Source organism: Perissodus microlepis, chromosome 14 (assembly GCF_051167445.1).
Source record: "Perissodus microlepis isolate ML-2025 ecotype Zambia chromosome 14, ASM5116744v1, whole genome shotgun sequence".
Taxonomy (NCBI): domain Eukaryota; kingdom Metazoa; phylum Chordata; class Actinopteri; order Cichliformes; family Cichlidae; genus Perissodus; species Perissodus microlepis.
Genome location: NC_140474.1, coordinates 4,013,506 through 4,032,781, shown reverse-complemented (window position 1 = coordinate 4,032,781; position 19,276 = coordinate 4,013,506). Strand labels below are relative to the sequence as shown.

The 19,276-nt window shown below is 40.1% G+C and overlaps 1 protein-coding gene across 2 annotated transcripts in view; it reads right to left on the bottom strand.

The window, feature by feature from the left end:
* The window catches only part of slc8a2b (solute carrier family 8 member 2b), a 201,268-nt gene that overhangs the window by 16,379 nt on the left and 165,613 nt on the right, over window positions 1-19,276 (bottom strand). The window contains exons 11-14 of one of the 2 annotated variants that reach the window (XM_084951825.1): window positions 13,601-13,974; window positions 6,589-6,692; window positions 4,613-4,630; window positions 2,620-2,700 (exon numbers count right to left, since the gene is read on the bottom strand). In XM_084951825.1, the coding sequence (XP_084807951.1) occupies window positions 2,620-2,700; window positions 4,613-4,630; window positions 6,589-6,692; window positions 13,601-13,974 (577 nt within the window). The remainder of the gene's footprint in view (window positions 1-2,619; window positions 2,701-4,612; window positions 4,631-6,588; window positions 6,693-13,600; window positions 13,975-19,276) is intronic. The other variant, XM_084951824.1, reaches the window with a different exon arrangement.

The window sequence follows — 19,276 nt, the reverse complement described above, 5'->3', positions numbered from 1 at the left end:
TCTAACATTTTTCTATGGCATAAATTCAGCTGGCTGAAACAATGCAAAATGCTAATAAGCTAAACCGTGTGCTTTATATACACACCTGCTTTAGTCTGAGAGAGAAAACACTAAAGAGCTTGCAGAAAGAGTTCATTTACATATGGCTCAGTTTGGTTTACTGATCAACTGCCAACAGAGTGGCAACGGCAGCTACACCAACCAGAGTTCATCTTGGAGAAATAACCGAGAGCCAATCAGGGTTTGTATTACAGCCAACAATATTTTCCTTACACTAGAGAGAGGTAGTAGCTGTCTGGTGGTTCACAGAGAGCTTGACTTTAAGGCTCATTGTGTTTCGAGCGGGATTTACTCGCGTGGCCTTTCTGCTCAGAGAAAAGAAGAAAGGAAAGAGACGAGGATTAGACCTCCCCTCTCCACTTTATGGTGTATACATCTAATTCCAAAAAGGCTGAGAGCGCAAAGCAGCATATGGCAGTATTCACTGGCACTATTTCAAGCTGTCATAAACACCGACGCGCGCGCGCGCGCACACACACACACACACACACACACACACACACACACACACACACACACACTCGGCTTGTGTGACTTCTCTTAGCTTTAAGGTGCTTCCTCTGAGCACAAACATATTTACCTCAGGGAAGGAGCTCTGCCTCCCCCTCTGTGACAGTCGATGGAGTTGAATGAGAAATTGCCTTCAGGTCAAAAAGTGTCACTGTAAACCACTTCTACTGGAGAGCTTCCTGCACTCAGGGCACTTTTCCTCAGTCTATGAGCATCTCATTCATGCTTTTTCTGCCTCTAATGGTCGGTCATTTGAGGTTAAAGCTGCTCAGTTGCTTTGATAGCAAGTTTGACAGGAAGTATACTCTAAACTCTGGAAGGTTTAGTTAATGGAAAAATGTTATGGCTGCCTGTTTGTTTACTGCTGGCAGAGCTGAGCATTGATTTTGATTTTTAATCGTCTGTGTTGATCATAAACTTAAAAGAGCTCCTGAAATGAAAATGTGGGAGGACTGCGATTTTGATATGACATATATTTAATTAAATGTGATTTGACATTTATTGGTAACTGGGTAAGCTCTTTTTGTTGCTGCATTTTGTGGAGCTATTTCTTTTAATAAAACGCTTATATAGATTTTTACTTACTGAGCTACGTGATTTTATGTTGCTTTATTTTTTTTGTACTTGTTAGACTGTTTTCTTTTTACGTTATTGAGCTTTTTGAGCTGTTCTATGTTATTATACTTCCCAAGATGGGATTTAACAAAAGTATATCTCACCTCATCTTCTTTCCTTTCCTTTAGCATTATGGATATCATGTAAGACAGCATTTTATTTTAATATAAACAGTTTTGCTTTTTTTAAGCTTTCCACACGTGAAACTCCAGAACAATAAGCTGTGTATATAATATAGTATTAATATTCATAAAGACTTAGAAAGGCCACAAACACTCTGACAAATCTGTACAAACCACCAAGTGTTGATTTTTTTGTGAGTCTTTATTCAGCTCTGCTGTGGTCCAGATGCAAACAGGGGGCTATAACAACTTTGCTGTATCTAGAATATAAAAATCATCTGGAATAATTATTGCATCTATGAGTGATTAAAATTGTTAAATTAAAAATCGGAAACTCTTTAAATTAAAATTTCAGATGGGATCATGGGTTTGAAGCTGGAAATCAAAGGGGTGATGCTGGGTGGATATGCCAAACTGTGGAGTGGAAGTGAATGTCCTCAAGGCGAGAGAGTGGTGACTGGAGCAGAATGGACATGTAGGTGAATTGAACTGAAGTGATGAAGAGGTGTTGGGTAGATATGTTGTAAGGAGAAATGTGGAAGAACAGATATATGGTTGCCACCAGGACGAAAGGACTGTGGTGAACGCCGACTTCAAGAAGAGGCAGGAGCGCAGGGTGACATAATGGCGGAGGAAGGTGCACATAGGTGGATGCAAGCTGGTGTCAGAGGAGAATGCAGCTAGGCAGTCTGTAGGATGACTTTGGAAATTAAGGAGATGATGAATGGTGGAAGCTGAAGAAGGAAGAATGTTGCACAGAGTTCAGGGAGGAGTTGAGGCAGACCGAGTGGTAGGAAGAGTCACTAGATAACTGAGAAAACACAGCTGTAGGAAAAGTCCCAAGATTTGGTATTTGGTTTATCCTTTGGATAAAGGAAAGAGGGTAGGAAGACTTGGTGGCGAAACAAGGAAGTATAGGACAACATTCAAAGGAAGAAGTTGGATAGTCAGGATGGAGAAAATAGACAGGAGTACTGAGGGCCTAGCTGGCAAAGAAAAAGACTTACAGTGAGTTATATGTAAGGCTAAGGAAGGAGAAAGGGACTTGTATTGATTAGCCAGGCAGAGAGGTTAAGCTGGAAAGGATGTGCAGCATTTGGGGAGATTAAGGAAAGAGATGGAAATGTAGTAATGAGTGACGAGTGTGGAAGGAGTACTCTGAGTAGCTGATAAGTAAAGAAAATGAGAGAGAGAAGGACGGATGAAGGACAGTTAGTGGATCAGGAAGTGTAGAGGATTAGCACGCAGGAAGTGAGAGCAGCTATGGAGAGGATGTGGAAGTGTGCAATGAGCACTGGTTAAGATGACATACCTTTAGAGGTATGGAGATGTCTAGGTGAGAGAGCAGTGGACTTAACCAGATTGTTTAACACAATCTTGGAGAGTGACATGCCTGCAGAATGGAGAACAAGTGTTGGAGAAGAGGTGGAGTAACTACAGAGGGATAATGGTGATAAGCATGAAGCTATGGCAAAGAGCTGTTGAAGCTAGGTTAAGAAGAAAGGTGGAGATCAGTGAGCAGAAGTATGGCTTGATACTGAGAAAGAGATCTACAGAGGCAATATTTGGTTGGAGAGAGCGGATGGAGAAGTATAGAGAAGGTCAGAAGGAGCTTCACTGTGTCTTTGTGGATCTACAGAATGCCTATGATAGGGTGCTGAGAGAGAAACTGTGGTACTCTGGCTCCGAGCTCCTTCTTGTCTGCAGTGGTAAAGAACATGGTGACTGACGAGAGTCTCTGTGGATTATGATGGTTGGAAAAGACATTGTGATCTGTAGGGAGAGCAGGAAGCATGTGGAAGCGAGCCTGGAGATGTGGAGGTATGCTCTGGAGAGAAGGGGAATAAAAATCAGCAGAAGCAAAACAAGATATATGTGTTCAAATAAGAGGGAGGCAGATGGAAAATTAAACATGCAAGGAGCAGCGCCAGTGAAGGGAGATGGGCTTAAATACCTGGAGTCAACCATACAAAGCGAGAGATGTGAAGAAGAGAGTGGAGACAGGATGAAGAGTGTGGAGACGAGTGTTCAGGGGGCAAGGATAGTAGTGAGTGTGTAAGGAAATGATGTATGGTTTGGAGACGGTGGCAGTAACAAAAAGACAGGAGGTGGAGGTGGCACAGACGAAGACCATAAGGTTCTGATTGGGAGTGAGCAGAATGGACAAGATCAGAAAAGTTAGCAAAGTTGGAGAGGAAGGGCTGAGATGATTTGGACATGTGCAGAGGAGTAACGAAACGTTTCCCAACGCTACGACCAGATGAACAGAATCAACTTTTGGGGACAGTGGATATATTGGGCAAAGGATTTTAAAGATGGAGCTGCCGAGCAGGAGGAAAAGAAGTAGACGACAAAGAAGATTCATGAAGGACCAGGACATGCAGAGGCTTGGTGTGACAGAGGAGCATGCTAGGGATAGAGTGAGATGATCCTCTGTGGCGACCCTAAAAGGGGGTAGCTGAAAGAAGAAGACAGTAAATGCAGCCTTTATCCCTTTATCTTCTGCTTGAGTGCTGCTTAACCTTCCTCTGCTGGTTTCGAGGACATGTCTACAATCATCAGTTAATTTGTGTTTCCTCCGAGGTAGAAGTCAAAAATCCATGTTAGTGATTTCAGTTAGCAGAAGTGAGACTTAGCAGACAGCAAAGTGATGCTTGTCAGTGTGGCCAGCCCCATAACTCCAGTGTCCAGACTACTCTACAAATCCTCTGGCTCTGCTCTGTGGATATATAGAAATTCAGTGATGTTTTCAAACTTTACTGCTTAAAAACTTCAGAAACGGTGTCACAAACAGTCTATGTGTCAACATGGATGAGTTTTATATGTGCATGTTAAGCAGCTGACTGCAGCGCAGAAGTGAGGCATTTGATATTAGGTTATTTTTCTCCTTCCTCCTTGAGGCAGAATCAGCAGGAAGCCAGAGGAGCAAACAGAATGATGGAGCGCTGAGTCAGACCGAATTTATTATCGTCTCCCTCCAAATATGTTCATACCTCGGTGTGGGTTAAAATACCATTTTTAAATGTCAACCTTTGCTGGAGAGCTGACGTAAAAGTGAATCATCAGTGACTCTGATAATTGAATACCTTTACCAGTTGTTATTAAAAGATCAATGTTCTTTCTCTTTTTCCCCATTAAAAAACCTTTAAAAGGCTTTAGAAAAATTATATATATCTATAATTACTTCACTTCATTTCATTCATTATTCCACAAAATAATCAACATATTGACTGAGCATGAAAAACTGTGGCTCGACTCAGATGTTCTGACAGTTTGAAGCAGAGGAACTAATCAGATGGTCTTACCTTGGTTGAGCAGCAGAGCTGTGAAGAAAACAGAGAGAGGAGGGCGTGTGGACAAGAAAAGAAGAGCAGTAAGTACCAGCGAACATTCAGGAGGGAAAGCACAATCAAAACAAAACTCCACAATGAAAGCGCAAACCTGATCTCACAAGTGAGTCAATATTAACAGTTCAGTAAAACCTTTTTGTCTTTTATTTTGTCTTTACACTAAAACTTGAGTGCCTTCAGCAACGATCTCTTTTCTTACTTGTCTGTCTTTCAGCTGTTAGTGTTTTGTCCAAGTTAATAACACAAAGGACAGTCTGAAAAATCATCTGAAGTTTAAAGGAAATGTCCCGTCTCCACGTTACACAGAGAAAAGCAGGGTTTGTGTGTCGATGGATGAAAGATGAATGGCTGTCTCCCTGAAGACGTGTGTCTCTGTGTTCCTAAGATAAGATGAAATTTTATCGATCCTTGTGAGGAGAGTGGGTCAAACAAAAAAAACAAACAAGTAAAACACAAGAAAAAAAGGAAAAGAAAAGGCAACAAAATATACACAAATAATGTGCCGCTGTCCACCTGTTCATCTGGGACAAATAAAGCCCAGCTGCAGTCTGAGCTGCTGTAAAGCCTCTTCTGTGAATTTACTGAAGAGGTGTAAGTTAGTTTTGTGACTGAAAGGCTGAAAGCTTTGAAATGCAAAAAACATAACAGCTGTTTTAAAGTCATGGTCATCTTTGAGATCATATTCAGACTCCTTCATTCATTCAGCTCAGTAGCTGCTATTTACCACGCTCCCTTCAGACCATGCACACTGTGCGCTCTGTTATTTCATCACACACCTCAACCTTAGACAGAAAGCAAACATTCAATTCTGTTTTTGTGCCTCCGCATTAGAGCACTTTTCTGCAGATTTCACAAGAAGAGTCCAGTTTGTGATCCTGGTGACAGGAAGACCAGGAGCCTGCTCGTCATTTTTGACAATCAGAGTGCTGTGAACCATGAATTCATCCCCCAGGGTGAGACTGTCAACATGAACATCCTGTGGCATTTGTGTGACAGCGTTCAGCAGAAAACCTGAGTGGCTCAGAGCGCGCAAAAAAAATAAAAATAAAAATAAATAAATAAATAAATAAATAAATATATATATATATATATATATATATATATATATATATATATCTTTGACACTTATAGAAGACTCTGCCTAAAAGAATATGTACAAGTGGACCTGGTGAGACTTCTAAGGAGAGATCTAAAAATAGCAGCTATGCTGAAAACTGTAAGAAGGTATGGATAGGAGTATGGAGACTCATCATCACTGCAGAACAGACCCAACAATAAAATCCTCTGTTTCAGGGTGCTGCATTTTTTTTTTTAAATCTGAATGTAAAAATGTATACTTTTCATTTTTATACAAGCTTGTTTAAGGCAAATTCTTAAACAAGCTTCATGAATGCAAAGCTGTGAAACTGCTTTAAATGTTTAAAGTCAGAAGAGAAATTCAGCGCCAGCTTTGTGAAAGCAAACATTTGCAGTACTTTGATACCTCTGCAGCTGTGTTTTAACGAGTATCAAACACGCCAAGGTTCAGTACTCAGCCCCGTCTATGATGTCTTGTAAATACAAAGCAAACATTTCTACACTGAATAACCGTCAACTAGCGCTTCTTTCAAATGTCACGGTTAAAAAAACAATTCTAGAAAGAAAGTTGAGTCTCAAAACACATGACTCACTTTCAAACTCGTGCATCACGGAGCAACTAATGAGACAAAATTTAGACGTAAATATTATTTGCATATAAAAAGACCCTCTGATAATACGAGTCTGTGTATGTGGAGCATATTCTCTTTGAATTTCATTTATACTTCTCACTTTGTAACCGACAGTCGAGCAGGGAGATGACGTCAGGGTTTGATGCATGTTTGCTGGTGACGGTCGATCAAAAGGTTAAAGTAAATCCATCAAACAAATGGAAACATGTTACAGTCACGTACCTGAGATTCCTCTCTTCAGCCAGCGCGGCTCCTCCAGCACGATGAAGAAGTTTTCATGTTTTTCATATTCTTCATCATCAATTATCCTCACCTGGAGAGTCTGACTGCACGCACGCATGCACGCACACACACACACAGACACACACACACACACAGAAAACTGTCAGTTGCAAACACATAATGAAGTTAAGCACTTCATCAATAGGTGATTTTAGCACTCGGGGCGCCTTCACCACAGGTCGTCCTTGTTAACAACGTGTTGCCATTGCAAATCTCAAGGCCTGTGAACTAACACAGACACACACACACACACACTGCAGAGGTCTGCCCTGCTGTGTCTGTTCAGGACCTGCTGCTGTGTAAATCAGAGCAGGAAGAAACCAAATGCATAGAAAGGACAAAAGTTCAATAAGTGAGTTAAAGGTGGGAGCTAGGGGAGAAAACTGCAAGACAGATTAAAAAGACTCACAGAGGGAAACTATTAGTAGAGTCAGAGAAATATAATGAATAAAGATTGATGTCATGGATGATTATGCAATTATCAATTTCTAAAATACCACATTTTAAATATTAAACACTGCATTAATGTTGAATAATGGGACTCTCACTTGGAGTGTATCTGCTCACATAGCATATGGAGATTTCAGCTGAATATTTATGACTTCTCCAACATGGCTGACAGGTTTTCAGAATCCATACCAAGAGAAATTAACTTTGCACTGAGGAGAAAAGAAGGCAGACACTAAGAATAGGAAAGAATAAAGCAATAGTGAGGCAGAGCAGCTTTAACACCATAATGACGGTGAGCGTTTGAGCAGTATTAGAAATGATGGGTTTATTTTAGAAGAGAAGAAGTGAAGGTGAAGTGATGATGACAAGCCCTGTTAAGGTCTCTGAGGACTGCCGGACTGAAATGTCACCACAGAGAGCGACCTACTGAAGGTAGAAGAAAATCTACTGTGACAACACAGAGGAAGAGATGGATGAGGAGAGAATGAAAATGAAGGAAGACAGGAAAGGTGTGGAAAAAAGAGCGAAAAGGAGAGGGAAGAAAGATGAACAACAAAAGTGTTTAGTGTAAGGAGATCGAGATATGAGTATGAATGGATGGAATACAAAGTATGTATTCATTAAAGAAGGAGCCATGAAAAGAGAACAAAGCACTCCCTCATTCACAAGGGGTCACCGCCACGTGTAGCGCCACATGTTTGATTTTGCAGCTTTTTACACCGGCTGCCGTTCTTCAAAAACCCCAAAGGGCTTCGTGAGAGACAAAGAGGGAGAAAAAAAGGAAAGGAACTGGGCCGATGCAATCAATAGTCAAGTCATCCTGACAGGTAAGCAATGTGGCGTGAAAATGACAGAATGAAGGAGCGAGGCGATTAGATGAGGTGAAGATGAGCAGAAAGAACGATCATAAAACAGCCCAGCAGGAGAGCTACGGCGCCGCTGATGCCGCTGACAGCTCGAAACTTCCTTCCTATCTCACTCATAAATCAATGTGACTTATTAACTTCTTCTAAATATCCAACTGCTAACAGTTGTTAGTAGTTATTTACTTTTAGTTTTGATTTAGTAGTCATTGAATAGTCATATAATAATTACAGGTTAACAAATGTAGAGCTTACTAGCAAAATGCAGCTTTGACACTCATTCCCTCCAAGAATAACTAATAAAACTAGACCAGCTACTTCACCTGTAGGGGGCGACACTGACATGTCTTCACCCCGATGTTCTTGTTACTTTATTTTACTGCAGATTGTCAACTTTGGCATTTTGACCTGACAGCTGTGAGTCAGCAGAAAGTCTTCTCACTTCCTAAAAATCATTTTACATCAAAAAGTAGAGGGCACAAAAAACAAAACAAAAGCTAAAATAATTACTTTAATCTGCTTCCATTCAAAACGTCAAACAGCTGATGGTTGAATGTGATGCTGTTATCATTCTCTGCCACCATTTATATGATGTGAAATGCAAATAGTAAATACCTTTAGGAAGTATTTTACTACCCCTGAAGCCCAGTAAAACCTTTAAATATTGAAGTATACTTATTCACTCAACCCCTCCTCTTGACAATTTTGTGATATTTGCTATTTATTTAATTTATTTTGGATTTCACACTCATAATGAGCAAATTTCTGTAAACAACAAAATAGGTATGGCCACTCTAATTTGCACGCAAGTCAAACAATGTTCAGACATTTCTTTATTAATTAAACAGACCCACTAAAGGTTCCTTTTCAGTAATTTTAAGCATGCAAGGATTTGTTCAAATTCTGTGTTTTCAGATGTGCAAACAGTGCCAGCTGTGGTCAAGCAGCAGCGGTCAGCACACACTAAAGCCAGAGCAGTGTGGAGCTGCAAAAAAGCCTAAAAAGATGTGAAACACCAAGTCCTGATTTTAGCAGAAAGCTGGTGACATGTTATGTCCAAGAACAAAACTACACCCTTGAGAGCTGGAGTCCTCTCACAGAAATGAAACGACTGCAGAGGCATGAATAACTCTGGAGCTGCACTCAGAGAATTGTTGCCCCCTCTAGGAACTCTATCTCTAGGAACTGCATCGTCGGTCATCATGCAACTAAATGTAGCCACACAGAAACTTAATAAGGTCACAAGGGGCACAAAAGGCACAAGGTGGGAGCTTTGAGTGAAAGCTGACGTGTTCAGACACGCTGACTGGGCCATGATTAACCAGTGGAACAGCAAACAGGAATAAATCCCTCCTCAGGAGCAGAGCCAAAGTGCTGCTTCACAGAAACATGCTGAGATCTCCCATCACCAGACCTGTCTCACTAAATTCACTGTCCTGCCAGTCAGTGAACCTGTTTACATCAATGTGGAGCTCCTGGAATCAATATCACACAAGCACGAGTCGTTCAAACTTGTCATAAGTGCTACACAGTTCTAAAAAGGAGAAAGGCTCCGGTGTCAAAAACGAACAATTTATTTGACAGCGAATCATTCAGCAGATCCCATTACAATAAAAAACGTGTAGACGAAACTCTGACACCAGCTGCAGACGGCACTTCTACAAGATAAATTTAATTATGGCCTAACATCAACTTACGAAAATCACGTTCATTACTCAGTCTGTTGCCTGTGAGGTTTGTTACTGTAGACAGTTAGAGCTGGACGTGAAGACGCATCCTATCGGAAGCTCAAAGCACCCCCACCGGCTCTAAGGAGACCCCGACACGCTGCACAGTGCCATCTGGTGGTGCAACCCGGCTACACAAAAAAGAGCTGCTACACTTATAAATACAACCAAATATGAACTGATGTTACTCGTTAGGTTCTGGTCGATTCACTCCAACACTACTGTGCAGTATAATGTGACACAAACTCAGAAAAGATCCAGCATGAGCATGCTGAGCCTGCGGTCAGGTCAGCTGTGATGAATAATGGATAGGACTGTCGTCTGGCAGGCACAAAGGTGAACCAAAGACAGTGTGGGGAGCGCTGAAAGAGGTGAAGAGAGAGTAATGGTAAGAGAAAACATGCGAATAAACAAGAGGAAAGAGGGGGAAGTGAAACAAGAAGAGGATGGAGAGGAGTAAACAGCACGACGAAGCACGCAGCAGCTAAAACCTCCCTCTGCCCATTCCTCTTACTGTTATAGAAAAGTTCAATAAAATATACATTTAGCTGGAGTGAAGAGGTGAAAACATAAATTTCTAATCAATAACAACTTCATACACTTCATACAAATCATACACTCTCTTTACTCCATCCCCTGAATTATTCACCATTCAAAGATCCTTATCCTCTTTTGTGGGCATAAACATGCAGAGCAGCAAAGTCTGAAAGTGAAAGATTATTTGTTTTAATGCATTTTCACTAATTAACTGCAGCAGGAGGCCAGAGGGCTCTGAAATACTCAGCATTTCAAATGAACAGGACATACATCACCCGACCCAATACCATCCTAAATTAATGTAATTGGTCAGATTTTAAATCTTCTTTCTTTCTTTGCTTGCTGACATTAACACAAAAAAGATCTTCGATTGGAAAAAAGCTTCAGGTCCCAGAATGAGCAGATTTATTTGATAAAATCTGCAGTAGCACATTTTATCAGCCCAGATACGATCTTTTCATACAATTGTTATTGTTGGCATGTTAGCACAGTTTCATACAGGTCTGTGTTCTTGTTGACATGCAATCCTACTGGACATATTTACAACTTTGTTTACAGACGTTTCTGTTCTTATTAACTACAGGAGGAAGAAAAAGAAGCAAAAAACAGAAAGAACTAGAAAGAAGCGATGTGCATCTATCCACATCAGCTGTCACAGATTTGGCATGAAGTGTAATTGTTGTAATGCTTTCTTGTTAATGACACTGGTCTTTGAGTACCCAGTTTCACAGGTACTCATCAGTCACTGCTCTGAAATATTGCTAATCATTAACAGCATCAATACCGTCATCAGTGAGCGCTACTTGGTGTGTCTTCCTGTTTGTTCTGAAATCAATTTCCTTTGTTTTTGTGGGTCTCTAACTGAAGCAACCTACCCTGACACTAAATCATTGTAGTTTTAACCCTTAGATGTTTTTCTTCAAAATCTTTAAAATGCAGAGTTGTAATATATTCATATTCCAGGTATTCCTCATAAAATATGTTTGTAACATGAGGCCATTTGCATTTTTATTTATTTTTTCATTAATTAAAAAAAAACTACCCCACTCTTCCACAAGTGGGGTCATTTTCGACCCCAAGCAGTTCCTATGGAATCTTCTATGAAACTTTCATTCTTAGCAACTCTGACTGTCCCACTTACACTTCTGATGGATCAAGAATTAATTTTTACACAGTAACATACATGATTTAACGTCAGGGCTGCACATAAGTGGTCCGCAGGTGTGCATTCGCTGTCAAAATAAAAGTATTCCCGGAAATTCAGATAATATGCGCTTCTTTTGCGGTGGAGGAACACCAAAGTAATTGCTTACGGAGCTTGCTTCTTCAACATCTTTAAGAGTTCTGAACAAATGTCTGTCCTCCTCCAGAACATCTTATATACGCAAACACGCGTTCCAACTTCTTATCTGTTACGCGTCTTTTATTTTGACAGCAAATGCTCACCTGCGGACCATTTATGTGCAGCCCTGTTTATAGTTTCCTGTGCATTTCAAACATTGTCCTTTCTGATGTTTTTTTTTTTAATATTTAAAGTAACATGGCTGCTATGAGGCCAGCTAGGATCCCTGTGGACCTTGCCCTACAAATGATCCAGGACGGATGGGATGAAGAGCCCATTGGAGGCTTTGACTCAGAATCTGACATCTAAGATATAGAGGACCCAGACTATTGTTCCCCCCCCACTGAACAAGGCCAGTCAGATACAGAGGAGTCCTCTGATGAGGAAATGGATATCCCCAACAGATGTATGGAAGATGTTCATGTCTGATAATATAATAGAAGAGGTGCTGACATGCACAAACATGGAGGCACGAAGAGTAGCCACAGACAGGGGAAAAGAGCGGAAAAATGCAATCAAACATAAGCTCCTGGCCTTCATTTGATTGACCATTCTTGCAGGAAGTGAGAAGAACTGGGATGTACCAGTCGGTGTGCTTTTTGGGAGTCCTCTGCATAACCCATTGTACAAGGCCACTATGTCAATTCAAAGATTTAAAGATATTCGCCGTTTCTTGCACTTTGATGACAAGAGGACCAGAGCCTACTGACTGAAAACAAACCACATGGCAGCTTTCTGCTACATATGGGGCCTGTTCCTGGTCAACTGCAGGCAGAAATTCATCCTCAGTGATTGTGTTACAGTGGATGAACAACTTGTGCCTTTCAAAGGGAAGGCCCAGCTTCTGCAGTATATGCAGAGCAAGCATACAAAAGTGATACAAGTGATACAAAAACTGCAATTTCTTAAGATTAATGAAAAAAATGAATAAAAATGCAAAGGGCCTCATGTCACAAACATGTTTTATGAGGAATACCTCAAATATGAGAATGTTACAACTCTTCATTTTAAAGATTTTGAAGAATAACAACCGAGTTTATAGCAAAATGCATTGTTTCTATTTGGGGTCATTTTTGATCCCACTCGTGGAAGAGTGTAGGTATTGGTAGGTTGTGCATCCAAGGGTTAAAAAAATATGTTTCATCTTCAGCAAATTCCACTTTAAAACATTAGCTGAGGTTTACTCAGCCCTTTAGTTTGGAGATGAATTATCTGACTTTCAGGAGTAGGACCATCTGCCAGGCCGGTGCCCACCACCAGTCCCCATCGAGGCCTTCCCAAACCACAGCTCAATTCTTGATTAAGCCATTCGCCTTTATCGCCTAAGAAATGCTGTCAAACCTAAAATGGGGACGTGGGCCCAGCTAGTGAAATAAAATGTAAATGAAACAGGACAGAGGTAACACAATATTCTGTGTCATGTTGTATAGAAACTTAGTTTCCCCCACATATTCTAATTCTGATTGTGATGTTAGTGGTACTGGTGATGGATGGGTGCATGCAGTCACATGCATATAGGGACAAACAATGAACAATACAGCGTTTAAGATTTTCATCTGCATCTTCATTGACGAGGAGGTTGTGGAAAGTCAATGACAGCAGTCTAATCAGCTGCTGGTTTAGTATGTTTCTTGTAGCCTGGATGAACTTCTGGAGCTGGTAGTCCTTGTTCTGCTCTGCGTAGCGCCACATGAAGCAGTTCCTCACCTGCTTCTTGTGTGGTAAGAGCTGCCCTGCAGCAGGAGCAGGACAAGGTCTATCATTACCAGCTGGAGTCCAAGATGATGACATTAGAGTCTAAAAGATGACGGTCGAAAGCTGCTGAGTGATACTGAAGATCAGCACAACAGTGTCCTGGTCAGAGTCTTGGTCACAAGATGGTTGATTTTCAAAATAAAAGCATAAGAGTTTCATTGGTCGTGTTAGATGTGTCCACTCAAATGTTCCTATACAAATTGTGAAAAGCTTTCTCCTCCCTATTACTTACATGTCAAGAACCAGAACAAGAGCAGCATGATGTCATCCTGACTCACCTGGTCTGGTCGTTGGTGAACTCCAGCTCTCCTCGGGCTTCCTCGAAGTCTTCTCCAGCCTTGGCGGTGCCTGACTCGGTGTGGTACGGCAGGATGACTGTGCCACGGGCGCCTGAGTTGCGCACCACCGTCAACTCCATTGTGCCCACGCTCTCACTCACGCGTACCATTCGTTCGCTAAACGTGAAGATGCCAGCATGGTCGTCATCCAGGATAGTCACCGTGGCCACCAGGGGCTCAACTAAGCGAGCTTTGGGTGTGGCACCCACTTCGTCGCTTTCAAACATCCCCTCTGCATCACCAACACGCAAATTCAACAGGCGGACAAAGAAATGCTCGTCCTCTTCAAATATGTCATCATCGATTATGCCAATCTAGAAACAGAAGATACCAGAGAACAGCGTGAAACTTTAGCTCCAAACAGGTGAGTGTGAGTGAGATTCCTGTAGTGATTAATAATTCCTGGTCAGTTTTTGTGTTTTGGATTTTAGAGCAAAGCTCAGTGAGTCCAGAAGACAGAATACAAGAAACGTCTCTGTTCAGTGTCCTTCATGTGTAATTATTAATTATTCAAATTTTGACATAACACGTGATTCCTGAGCAGAATCCTATTAGTGAATAATAAGAAGCTTCTGCTCTGAGGTGGAATTATATGGTCAAAGAGTGAAAATGTCTCTATCCTAGAAGGCCACTTCAACAACGATCAACATTATTATGTGGAATGCAGTCATGCTACATGCGCTGAATTTAAACTGAACCCTGCTCAGGATGCTTAAGCGCAGTGTTGTTGTATCTGGATGGCTGAGGTGAATATCAAGAGCCAGTCTTTTCCCTCAGCTGCTGGTTCTGTAGTCAACTCTATCCAATCATGTCACTGCACATTAGCAGGTGGCAGGTGGGGATTCCCAAATCAGATCAGGTCTGCGTGTCCAGCCAAGCCTGCCACAGATGGAAGTGTATAAATGTGACTTTTTCTTGCAAGAGAAATAAACACTTAAAAAATACGAAATATCCGGGAGACATGGAGCTTCACTATAACCCATAAAGAGTTCTGTAGATAAATGTAGATAAAAAAAAATCCCTATTAAATTTGATTCATGCCACTGTTTAGACAAAATGTTCAAACTAGTGCTGTCAGCGTTAATCTTGCTAAAATGACGTTAATGCCATGACCGCATTAACGCGGCAAATCTCCGTTGGCGAGTTAACGCGGATCGCCCCGCGCGTGGGGCTGCACGATGCCAACGCATTAGTGCGGTTACCTCGTTAACACGTTAGCGTCATACAGCCCCACGCACAGGTCGCCCCTGTGCGTGGGGCGACCTGTTAACGTGATCCGCGTTAACTCGCCAACGGAGATTTGCCGCGTTAATGCGGTCATGGCGTTAATGTGATTTTAATGAGACAGCACTAGTTCAAACGAATGCACATGAAGGCAAATACAGAAGTCACTGAATAAATGATCATTTGCATTAATTTGTAAAGCTCATCACAAAGACACAGACACCTTTTAATTAGTGCTACTCTCCAAAGTCGAAGCAGAGATTTCTTTGATGGATTCTTTCTCACAGCACGGCTTATTATTTGTTAGATCATTCTACCGAAACTTATTTCAGAGCACTTATTAATTAATTAGCAATTAATAATCATGGAATCATGCTGTGTAGGTACACCTTTCATGTTTGTTTTTTTTTAAAAATCTGTTGCTTTTATTTTTTACTCTAGTCACTCATGTTGTGTGTGGTTCTCCAGCTGCACCACAGCACAGAGAAAGGCACTCCAGAGGGTCATCAATATGGCCCAAAAAATCATTGGACATCCTCTTCCCTCCCTGAAGGACCTGTACAGCACTCGCTGTCTCAAGAGGGCACGCAGCATCCTACGGGACTGCACACACCCAGGACACGGGGTGTTTAAGCTGCTGCCATCTGGCAGGAGGTTCAGGCTGCTGAGGTCCCGAACAAACAGACTTAAGGACAGCTTTTACAACAGGGCAATAGCCCTGATCAATGCAAATAGCTGACCTGACTGGATACCTCCCTGGACTTTTTTTGGGGGGGTTAACAACGGTAAAAACAGTAATAATAATAATATTTATATTTATAACAAGGTGCAATAATAATTAATGTGCAATAATAACAGTGTGCATAACACATACACTTATTCTTCTTTTTTATTACTAAGTTATTATACTGTGTTGTGCTGTTTGTGTTTGTGTGATGTGTGTATCGTGTCATGTTGTGTTATATGTAGTGCTGACGTAGGACAGTTTTCCAATTTCATTGTACTATTGTACTATGTATGACTGTGCAATGACAATAAAGAGTTATCTTATCTTTTATTGCAGTCTGTCATACGGCATCACTCATGATTTGTTGTTTTTACATCCCATAGTGCACACAATAAGGAGACAAGGGAGAAAGAGAGAGAGTCACGTCTGATGACAATTTAGTGCCTGAAAAAAAGAGTTACTTCAACAAGCTCCAGCAAAGCGCAGTACTTTTCAAATTATGCATTTCTTCCTGCTAAAGCAGGAAACTACAACGGTGTTTCACCACTTGAAGCAAAAACCACCGAGTAGAACGAGGAGGAGATACAAGCAGCTGGTGGTGTGCGACACAAAAGTAAAAAGCAGTTTAAGTAACTTAAACTCCTGCGTAGGTAGAAAGTATCTTTCAATTGTATTATGTGACAGTATTGTTTAGTTCATTAGAAAATAAGGATGTATAATTAATTTACTGATGCCTGGAAGCGTCAATAAAATATCAGCAATGTTGACACCGTCAATTTTCTTGAAATATTGTATAAATTTCAGGATCTATTGCCCAACCAGCAAAGTCCGTTTGTTTCTATAACCCATTAAAACACAATAAATGTTGGCCAACGTACTGTACAACCAGTAAAACCATCAAGCAGTGGGGGTAAATGACACTGTGAATTAAAGCTAGTCTGAAAGTGAAGAGGTCTGTGAGAAGAGGCAAAGTTAGTGAGTTAATTGACCTAACCTGATGTGGGAGGCTATTGCAGAGTTCTGGAGCATTAACTGAGAACAACCATTGGGCTGTAAGAGCCAACTGGGAATTAAGAATAGCTGAAAACTGCCGATCAATGGACCCGAGAGAGAAGCATGGATCTGATAGGTAACGTGGATTAAACCCCTGCAAGTACTTGTATATGAGAAATAATGTTTTTATAATTGATCCTATACATCACCGTCATACATCAGCAAATGCAACTATTTAAGAATAGTTGAAATATGATCATGCTATTACTTTTGCTCAGTCCAAAATATAACAAACTGCAGAATTATGTTTTTAAGCTCATTAATAGAAAGAAATGGTTGAAATTTACTTAAAAGTCTAAATTTAAGACAAGAATCAAAAACATGCAAATCAAATTCTTTACCTGAGGTTTGAAACATGATGTCAGAGACCCAAGAACCATGTTGGGGTCTTCTCTGTTTTCTTTATATTATTGTAGGGTCTTTACTTCACAATATAAAGCACCATCAGGCAACTGTTGTGGTGATTTGGTATATAAATAAAACTGAATTGCATTAAAGTAATAAGAATTCAATTAGTCCCTCATAGTGCCAAGAGTACAACCAGTACACTTTTTATGTGCTGACAAATTACATAATAAACTGTAAATCTGTAGAACGTGGACTTACAAAAACATTGTTTTTAAGGCATTTGTTAAACTAGTCTTCAACTTAAATAATCTTTTCATGTTGTTTTTAGACAGTTTGGACAAAATTAAATATCTGAAGACATCAGCTTCAGGGAGTTTTACAGACTGATTCATTAAATGAATATCAGAATCAGAATACTTTATTAATCCCAAAGGAAATTATGGGTTACAGCAGGCTGCATGCTGGTTGGCGCATGCGCACAAACAAAGGACCCCTTCCGACCATATTTAGGCCCATCGGCTGAACAAGACAACAAAATATGAGAAATCATATCAATGTGTATTTGTATTGTTACAGTCAAATTTTTATTTATTTTTTTAATCTTGGTTTTGTATTTTCAATCTATTTCAGTTTCAGTGAGTTTCCTTTGTGAGTTCATGTTACGTTTTTTGGTTGTTTAACTCTAAAATGATAAAAGTAGCAAAACCTCATCAGGCTGGCTCTGATAACAATGCAATCAGTCTGTCAAAGACTAAAACTAAACACACATTTTTATCTGATTTTAGTTCGTTTAGAGAACAAACAATATATTTCTAAAGATTTATTTGGGCTTTTATTATTTTCATTACAGAACAGCAGAGCAGACAGGAAAGGAGGATGGAGAGCAGGTGAATGGCCTGGGGTGGAGTTAAACCCTGCTCTATAGCTCTCAGCACTCTTACAATATTTTTTGATGTTTTAGTTTTGGTTTAGATTTAGTTTCCTAGAATAACCATCGCTTATAGCACAGGCATTGCTGTCTCTTGTCTTGAGTGTTTCCTGTGCTAACTGCTAAAACACCAGAAAACCAAAGTTCTGAGGAGGAGCTTCTTCCCGCAGGCGATACGGTCTCTCAATCACACCACCACACAGTACTGACCCACACATATAGTTCTTACACACACACTGGACATTCTGGACATTGTTTTCACTTCATCACTTAAATTCACTTTAAGCATATTTGCACTGCACAAGACAATGTGGATTGCACAACACTGGTCACTATATTCTTCATTTCCAGTTAATACTTGTACAGCTGCTGTTATTGTGTGTATATATATATTTATTTATTTATATTTCTTCATACATTCTTATATAGTTCTATACTGTGTATTGTGTATTTTGTTGTACAGTTATTTTATTTTCAACTTTAATTTATATATTTTATCTTATTCTTTCCCAGTTAAATTTACCCTTCATTCTAATTTGTGTTGTACAGTTATTTCATTTTTAACCTTAATTTTTTTTTTATATTTTATTCCTTCCTAGTTAAATTTACCCTTTTTAATTTTTCATATTTATTTCCTATCTTATTCATAGCCTTTTCCTTTTTTTCTTTAGGTCACGAGCAGTTGTCTAAGCATTTCACTGCATATCGTACTGTGTATGACTGTGTACGTGACAAATAAAATTTGAATTTGAATTTGAATTTGAAATTTGAAAGTTCATTTTCATGAAATCGTATTTATTACCAACAAAAGTGCAAAGAAATGATGACAATCATTATCATTAAACTACAACTCAGTCACCAATGAAAGACTACCCAGAGTGTTTATTGGATTCAGACAACAGTAACTCTCCTGTGTCATTTCTAATACAAAGCTGTGTTTTATAATTGAATGTCTCATCTCTGTTACTAATGGGGCCGATTTGCCTACTTAAGATACAGCACAGACCTTCATTCAATCAGCAAATATGAAGTGACAGTTAATTTAATCTTCATTAAGCTGAAGAAGGAAACTTGGCTCTGTGTAAGGCCACAAGCATAGCGCCTGGTCTGCAAATAATGCAGATTAAAAATTGATCAAATGAAATTTTGTGCCTTAAGTAATCGGACAAAGAAATGATCAGCTGCATTTATTTGACTGGAATAAACTGTGCTGAGAAGAGGAGACACGTTTTCAGAGCTGCTAATTGTCTCCTTTTTTTTTGACACAACAATTATGACTCTTCATTACAACAAAGAGTGCTGACAATGAGACCTGTTATTGGCTCTGTCAGATTGA